The 9,005-nt window shown below is 50.9% G+C and overlaps 1 protein-coding gene across 1 annotated transcript in view; it reads right to left on the bottom strand.

Moving 5' to 3' along the window:
* SORCS3 (sortilin related VPS10 domain containing receptor 3) overlaps positions 1–233 on the bottom strand; it is a 304,653-nt gene extending 304,420 nt beyond the window's left edge. Inside the window, exon 1 of the mRNA XM_085308282.1 lies at positions 2–233. Within this exon, the coding sequence (XP_085164408.1) occupies positions 2–185 (184 nt within the window). The 5' untranslated portion in view covers positions 186–233. The remainder of the gene's footprint in view (position 1) is intronic.
* Between the last annotated feature and the right edge of the window lie 8,772 nt (positions 234–9,005).

Here is a 9,005-nt window from a genome sequence, read left to right as displayed (position 1 = left end):
GGCGGCGGCGGCGGTCGCTGCTCCTGCCTAAGGCGAGACGGCGAGGATGGCCAGGAGGGAGATGGAGACGAGCCGGATCTGCAAGTTATTTCGGCGCCGGTGCAACACCAAGAGAGGAGCAAGAGCCATGTCCAGGCGAGAAAAACCGTGTGGCAGGTCGGAAAGCAGTTAGTYCCCTTCTCCATGCCTTTGCGGAGCGAGTCGGGGGGCTTGGAGAAGGAGGGGGGTCAGGCGCCGGGGTTAGGGCTTTTTTTTAGGAGAAGGGGGCTGGATCCTAATTATAATAATTATTTGCAAAAGGCTCGTCTTTCTGTCGCTCTCCTTCTTTCTCTTCCCCTTTTCTCAGCCTCCGAGACGGTGACCACGAAAAAAAAAGAAGGAAAAAAAAAAGAAGAAAAAAAGAAAAAAACTCTCTCCCCGGTAGTTAGATTCTGTTCCTTACTGTTGGTGGATTTTTTTTTTTTTTTTCGAAAAGTGCTTTTCAGTGAAACTGTTCACGTTCAAGGATTTGATCAAGTGAGAGGGTAACACCACACGGGGGGGAGGAGCCCCGAGCCCTGCCAAGCCGCCGCCGCTGAAATACACCACCGAGTCACCAGCCGCGCCGTGCCGCGCCGCGCCGTTCCGCGCCGCGCCGCCGGGGGCCAGGGCCGGGGCCGGGGGCGGGAGCGGGGCACCGCGCCGCACCGCACCAGTTGGAGCATCACCCAGCCTGTTCTCCTGCTTTGGTATGTGCGCTCCTGCCCGAGACAAAGCAGCCGTTATTCACTGTTTCTCCTAATATACAACATGCATATTTACAGCAGTGTAGCTATTCATCCCTGTATGCATCTTTATGTACGTATGTATGTGTAWGCATAGGGGCTGGGGATGGGTAAGGGGCAGGAAGCCATGCAGCTCGGATGAGTAACTCATGGTTGACTCTGTGCTTGTGTATTGCAGYGCACCGCGGACACAGCTATCCAGAGCACCACTCCAGAGCCAGCTCCAGGCATGTGGATATGTCCTCTCCTGCCACCCTGAGCCCTGCAGCATCCCTGCCCGGAGCAGGGCTGCCAGCCCTGGGAGCCCACGCGTGTGCGTGGGAACCCCAGCAGCTGGGTCACCTTCTACCAGCTGGGAAAGGAGACTGGTAGTGCCTATTCTAGAAGGGAAGAGAAACGAGAAAGAATAATTTCTGCAGGGAGCCCACTGTAGTGTGACTTCAGGATTGTGTTGGGAGAAGAAGCAAGGAAGGTGTACGTCCTTAGATCGTGTACGTCCTCAGATCACGGCAGTGCCCCCCTCCATCGCAGGAATGCAACCTTCCCCCAGCCCAGGACATCTACTTTCTGTTGGCAAAGCCCAAGGAGCCTTTGCAGCTTCAGCCCTGGACAAGGTGTGAGTAACTGCACAGTGAGAAGGGGATGGAGCATGCAGCCTTCTCCCATGGCTCTGGAGCGTTCCCCCATCCTCCTCGGGGTCACCATTGTCATAGTCATCAGTGCCAGAGCCACATCCCTCTGGAGCGATTCATTGCAGCARCATATCAGCACTTTCTCTCCAGATCAAATCCACAGTCAACCTCCCCCCTCTYTTCTCCTTTTTGAAGAGTATCATTAGCGTTACGTTAATCATCGCACCCTCCCACGTACCACATCAGCCATTCTTTGCCGCCGCRGGTGGATCCGCCACTGCACAGCTCTTCCCTCAGTCTCTCCCCTGCACTGCCTGTCCCAGAGCAGGAATAGCTCAACAGCTTCCTACCCAACCCTCCCAGTTTAGGTCTTCTAAATCAGCAGGGAGTGGAGGGACAGAGAAAGGATCAGTGATTGCAATATCCAGACTGGCAGAGCAATGGGGGTTCCCTGGTAGCCAGTGCCCTGCGTTTAGCCAYCTCCTGCTGCAAAGCGTTTAACTCGGGCTGGGGAGGTCTCCGTGCAGCCCAGCTGCAGCTGGGGAGTRAGAAGCAAGCTGGAAAAGGAAAGAGGGGATTGCAGACACTGCTAGCTGCTGTAAATGATCGGACCTGTCGCTAAAGAGCTGTCCTGCAAGGAGGGAGAAGAGGGTCTGGGGTGTCAGCAGGCTTGCAGAGGAATGTACAAGCAGTACTGGGGCACGGCAAGGCAGAAAACTGGTCTGCGGCCGGGGCTCCTACCCACGGGCACAGCCCTGCTGCTGGCAGAAATCCCAGTAACAGAGAGAGGGAACGGGGAAGGTGGGGGCAGTGGAAGCAAATCACCCACCCCCAACCCAAGGGAAGTTATTTCTGACTTGCATTCAGCTGCCTTTCAAAATAAGCTGCCAAAATGTTTAGGAGCCGACATTTGCGTGAGAGCAGYGATGGGGGCTTGAGCCAGAGCTGTGCTATAACCACATGCACACATCTGTGGGCGAAGAGATTGCGCGAGTTGTACAAACCGGTGGCAGGGGCTGTTTTGCATGCACAGAGCAAGGCTCACCCCTGAGACTGCACCCTCCAGACACTTGCAAAGGAACAACCGATAATGGGTAGGGCGAAGTATCTTAATTCTCTCACCCTAGATTAACTGCTGTGAGAAGACTTTCCCAAGCAGAGGGCATCAACAGCACACATCCTATCCCTGGATCCCGCCCACCTAATGCCAGCGTCACCCAGTGGGGCTGCAACTGTGACACACAGCAATCGTCCTTGAGTTACACTTAAAGTTTCTCCAGTCCCCTGGGCCAGCAGCTCTCTGCTGCTCCTGAAGCTCTCTGCATGCCCAGAACCACTGTCGCCTCAAGTCAAAACACCATGGGGCAAGCAGTTGCTGCTGGTTGGCCACTACAGCCAGGAGAGCAGTTCATCCAGATCCCTTTATCTTCTCAGCCTTGCTGGATGCTGTTCAAGATCTAGTTCCTGATCACACCTGGATCAGCTCCTCCTTTCTGCAGTATCATCTCTATTTCCTGACTTCATGCTCAAAACCCCACCTACACCAAAACGGGACCTGTCTACACATCTCCCTCCCCAAATCCTGCCAGTACAAGGCATTGCTCTGTGTTTACCATATCCCTTTTTGTCACCAGAAGAACCCAGCTGTATGAGACACAGCACAGGATGTGACAGAGCTTTTATCTACAGGTGTGTTCACCAACTCTTTYCTAAGGGCAGTACTTTCAGCACACCAGTCTGCAGCGTCTCTCCTACCCTGCAGATTAGACAGTAGTTACTTGCACCTAAAATCACTACCTGCAACCATCACCCACATCTGCCATACTCAGGGACAGTCCTAGACAATCAGTTCATACCCTGTCAGTGAGATTACTCCAAGCCCTTACTTGTCAGTCAGATACCCACAGAAAGGACTGGTGTTCCTAAAGAAAGCCCTGGAAACCCTTCAGCAGAGCCTGCTTATTACTGTTATTTAACAGGTGGCACTGCCAAATCTCAGTGATGATGCCTCTTAAAATCTCTCCCTTGCCAGATCCCATGGCCCTTAGCAGAGGTCTTGGTGCCAAAGAGACACAGCTCTCTACTCCCTTTCCTTCTCCAGAAGACAAAGGTAACATGAGCAACACCCCCATCTCCTGCACAACTAGCGAACTGCGAGCCCATCACCAGCACCAAGCGAAGGGCCTTTTCYGGCTCACGCTATTTCTGGTGCAGGAAATATCTGTTTTGCTTCAGGCCTGGCCTGGTGCACAATACAGTGACTGTGAGGAAGCCGTTCAACAGCCCCAGATTTGTATAGTCTATATCCAAGAATAGAAATGGAATAATCCAACACAGTATTCATTACAGGCTGTTTTAATCCCTGGTCTAATCCATTACAATCTGCTTTAATTCCTATCCAACTACAAACATCCACTGAAAGAAGCAGGGGTCGGTGTTATATTCTTTTGGGCCATGTTGATTTTTAATTGATCGCTCAGTGATGTAAGGCAACCATATGCTATAACACCAGGCACCACAGTAGATTTCTAAGTAAGYAAGCAAGCAAGTAAATGTTCTGGAAGGCAAATTGTCACATAAATATAAAGCAGCAGAACATGCCTATAACTGAGAGGAAGCTGGGTTCAATTAAGGAAAGAGACAATTGGGGGAGTTGTGTTTGTTTGGAAGGAGGGGGATGATTTGGGTGGAAGAAGTCTAATGACACTATTCAGATCTAAAAAAAAGGAATAAATAGAGCCTGGCAATCATTTCACTCCAAACTCTTCTCAGGCAGCACTGATCATTTGGGGTTTTCATTGATTATTTTTTCTATTCTGCAACTGTTTCATTTTGAGGGRAAAAAAAAAGATTAGGGAACTCAAGATTTAACTCCTACCACACAGATCAATACCTTTGCCATCACCATCTCCATTGCTGGTTGTGGATTGACTCCCAAGTACCCCACGCCCGCTGTTCTGCCCAGCCCTGCTCATCGTTGCTGTGTGTCCCTTTGCCTCCTCCAGGACTGCACGCACCCACAGGCCTTCTCAGAAACCCAGTCTCAGGACTTGACCCACATGAGCAGATGCAAAGACAGTTCTGGTGACTGACCTGTCTGTGTCCCTCCTTTTGTTTTTTCTACACAAACACCATTTATGTGGGAGACAGCAGAGCCCCTTTCATTTGGGAATGCTCAGATAACTCCACTCTCCTCATCCACTGTTCAGATAGCCCAAATGGTGCATAATGTGCATAACCAACCACAGAGTCATAGAATCTTAGAATGGTAAGGTTGGAAGGGACCTCTGGAGATCATCTAGCCCAACCCTCAGCATAGCCCTGTAYAGGGATTGAACCCACAACCTTGGCATTAGCAGCACCACGCTCTAACCAACTGAGCTAACAGCCCACAGAGAAGGCAAAGGTATTTCGAACTCTCTGGAGAGATTCTGCAGGTTTCACATCACGCTGCTGGTTAATGGTGGGTTCCAGGGTTGGTCCTAAATCTAAGAGCACAAAACTCCTCTTCTGCTGGTAATTTTCAACAGCAATAGAAATTCCAAAGAGCTGATCACAGTGGACAGAGCCTAGATCTGCAGCATAAACAGAGATTAGTTGCACAGCACACAAGTCCACTGTGTGAATTCACTGAATATTGCAGGTTGTCTATATTCCTGTCCTTGCCCCGTCAGAAATAAAAGAAACACTCTTCTGAATTTCATATGATCCAGAACTACAATAAGGATCAGGGTTTTCAGAAGTCACACTTTCCAAAATATGCTCGTCAATGTCTTTCAGAAGGTGCTGGGTCAGAACATTCACATCTTCAGCTTCTCAGTGTCTTCTAAATTCAAACACTTTGAAGATCAACAACGGTGGGGAGAGATGGGATTCACCTCACCAAGCAGGGCACATTTGCCTTTGCAAACAGGTTGGCCAGCCTAGTAAAGAGGCTTTAAACTAGGTAGGAAGGGAGTGGGGGGTGTCATAGAGACAGGGTAGTCAACAAAACACAACTTAGCTTGGGGGGCCTCCAACGGGTGCGTGCAGCTGGGGATGTGTGTTTGGGACATGGCTATGGGGGACYCCCGTACAYCCTTCCTGGGAAACCTGCAGGCATGACCACCTTTCTGAAATACCTGTACACCAATGCATGCAGCATGGGGAACAAACAGGAGGAGCTGGAGATCTGTGCAGTCACAGGGCCATGATCTCATTGCAGTTACAGAGACATGGCRGGATAGCTCCCATGACTGCAACACCGTCAAGGTTGGCTATGTGCTTTTTAGGAAACATAGGCCAGGAAGGCGAGGTGGTGGAGTTGCTCTTTATGTGAGAGAGCAACTGGAATGCATCAAGCTCTGTCTSGGGGTGGAGGAGGAGGCAGTCGAGAGTTTACGGGTGAAGATCAAAGGGCAGGCTAGCATGGGGGACACAGTTGTGGGTGTCTACTACAGGCCACTTGACCAGGAAGAGAAAGTTGATGAGGACTTCTATAGAAAACTGGAGGTAGCCTCACGATCACAGGCCCTGGTTGTCATGGGGGACTTCAACCACCCTGACATCTGCTGGAGGGACAACACAGCAAGGTACAAACAGTCCAGGGGGCTCCTGCAATGCATTGATGAAAACTTCTTGTCACAAATGGTGGAGGAGCCTACGAGGAAGGATATCCTGCTGGACCTTGTCCTTACYAACAGAGAGGGACTGGTTAGTGATGTGAAGGTTGGGGGCAGCCTTGGCTGCAGTGACCACGAGATGGTGGAGTTCAGGATCCTGCAGGAAAGAAGTAAGGCAACAAGCAGGTTTGCAACCCTGGACTTTAGGAGAGTGGACTTCAGGYTCTTCAGAGACCTAGTTGGTGGAGTCTCATGGGTTAAGACCCTAGAAGGAAGKGGGGTCCAGGAGAGCTGGCTAGTATTCAAACATCACTTCCTCCAAGCTCAAGAGCGGTGCATCCCTGTGAGTAAGAAGTGCAGCAAAAGGGGCAGGAGACCTGCATGGGTGAGCAAGGAGCTCCTGGCCAAATTCAAACAGAAGAAGAAAATACACAGACTGTGGAAGAGGGGACAGGCCACTTGGGAGAATTATAGGAATGCAGTCAGAATATATAGAGATACGGCGAGGAAGGCTCAGGCCCAGTTGGAATTSAGTCTGGAAGGGACGTCAAGGACAACAGGAAGGGCTTCTTCAAATACATCAGCAGCAAGAGGAGGACTAGGGAAAACGTGGGCCCACAACTGAATGGGGCGGGGGCCCTGRTGACAAGGGATGCAGAGAAGGCAGAATTACCGAATGCCTTCTTTGCTTCAGTCTTCACTGCTAAGGGCAGCCCTTAGGAATCCCAGAGCCTGGACGTGAGGGAGAAAGTCCAGAGAAGAGAAGACTTTCCTTTCGCTGAGGAGGAGAAGATTAGAGACCTTCTGGGCATGGGCTTGGATGGGATGCACCCACGGGTACTGAGGAAGCTGCCGGATGTTGTTGACAGGTTGCTGTCCATCATCTTTGAAAAGTCCTGGAGAACTGGAGAGGTGCCTGAGGACTGGAAGAAAGCCAGTGTTACTCCAGTCYTCAAGAAGGGCAAGAAGGAGGACCCACACAACTACAGGCCAGTCAGCCTCACCTCCATCCCTCGAAAGAGGATGGAACAGCTCATTCTGGATGTCATCTCCAGACATATGGAGGAAAAGAAGGTGATCAGGAGTAGCCAGCATGGATTCACCAAGGGGAAATCCTGCTTAACCAATCTGATAGCCTTCTAGGACGGAATGACTGGCTGGGTAGATGAGGGCAGAGCAGTGGATATTGTGTACCTTGACTTCAGCAAGGCTTTTGACACTGTCTCCCATAACATCCTCCTGGATAAGCTCAGGAAGTGTGGGTTAGATGAGTGGACGGTGAGGTGGATCGAGAGCTGTCTGAAAGACAGAGCTCAGAGGGTCGTCATCAGTGGCATGGAGTCTGGTTGGAGGCCCGTGGCTAGTGGTGTCCCCCAGGGTTCAGTACTGGATCCCATCCTGTTCAACTTTTTCATCAGTGACCTGGATGAGGGGACAGAGTGCCTCCTCAGCAAGTTTGCTCTTGATACCAAGTTGGGAGGAGTGGCTGACACASCYGAGGGCTGTGYTGCCATTCAGAGAGACCTGGACAGGCTGGAGAGTTGGGCAGAGGGGAACCTCATGAGGTTCAACAAGGGCAAGAGCAGAGTCCTGCACCTAGGGAGAAATAACCCTAGGCACCAGTAGAAGCTGGGGGCTGACCTGCTAGAGAGCAGCTCTGCAGAGAAGGATCTGGGAGTGCTGATGGATGACAAGTTGACCATGAGCCAGCAATGTGCCCTTGTGGCCAAGAAGGCCAATGGTCTCCTGGGGCGCATCAGGAAGAGTGTTGCCAGCAGGTCGAGGGAGGTGATCCTGCCCCTCTACTCAGCCCTAGTGAGGCCTCATCTCGAGTGCTGCATCCAGTTCTGGGCTCCCCAGTACAGGAGAGACAAGGAGCTACTGGAGAGAGTCCAGCACAGGGCTACGAAGATGATCAGAGGGCTGGAGCATCTGCAAGAGCTGGGCCTGTTCAGCCTGGRGAAGAGAAGACTGAGGCGGGATCTTACCAATGTGTATAAGTACCTGGAGGGAGGGTGTCAAGGGAACGGGGACAAACTCTTTTCAGTTGTCCCATGTGAACAGGACAAGAGGCAGTGGGCAGAAATTGAAGCACAGGAAGTTCTGCCTGAAGGTGAGGGGGAATTTCTTCCCTGTGAGAGTGACRGAGCACTGGCACAGGTTGCCCAGAGAGGTTGTGGAGTCTCCTTCTCTAGAGATCGTCACGGCCCGTCTGGATGTAACCCTGTCTAACATGCTCCAGATGACCCTGCTGAGCGGGCAGGTTGGATTAGATGATCTCCAGAGGTCCCTTCCAACCTTACCGATTCTATAATTCTTACCAAGCCAGTCCCAGCAGCCCCACATCTCCTGTACACTAATTCAGTAACAAGAAATCTCACCCTTAACTCCTAAAAGGAGTCAGGTTAAATCAAGTCTCACATAAATGGGTTTTGAAGTATTTTGAAAGGAAATTCCACCCACTTCAGGAGCCGCAGGGGAATTCATGCTCACAATACCTCTAAGTCAGGAGGTAGGACAAAACTAAGTGGCACCTATTACAGCCCAAAGCCTTTGCTAGACTATAGTAGCCCATGGCTTCACTTCACAGGGGACCCTCTGAAGCTACAAACAACCACAAGAAATTAGAAAAAATGATACTGGTCCCAAGAAGAAAACAAAGTGTAACCCTACACACACTGTAATGCATGCTCACTACTGGGCAGGCAAAGGCTGGGGACCACTGCTGTATTCATTTCCACGATGGAAATGCCAATTAATAAGCTACTAATCATTTAAACTCTACTGATGCCCAGAGTACCTGATCACCTATCAGGGCCAAGTGAAAACCTGCAAATGCAGCAAAGAAACAGTCCCCACTGAAGTCTAGATTACGCCTATTGCAAACAACATACCAGTTGGCTACTGCCAGACAGAAGGCAAGCGAGAACAGCTAAGGAGGCTGATTCTTCACAAAAGAAAAACGTTACTCGGGCAAATCATGGATTTCTTCTGGGAAGGAGGGAAAA

The sequence above is a fragment of the Rhea americana genome, unplaced genomic scaffold (genome assembly GCF_003343005.1).
Source record: "Rhea americana isolate MKP2758 unplaced genomic scaffold, rheAme1 scaffold_104, whole genome shotgun sequence".
NCBI lineage: Eukaryota > Metazoa > Chordata > Aves > Rheiformes > Rheidae > Rhea > Rhea americana.
The sequence above is the reverse complement of the archived record's forward strand: the minus strand, read 5'-3'. Positions and strand labels throughout refer to the sequence as shown.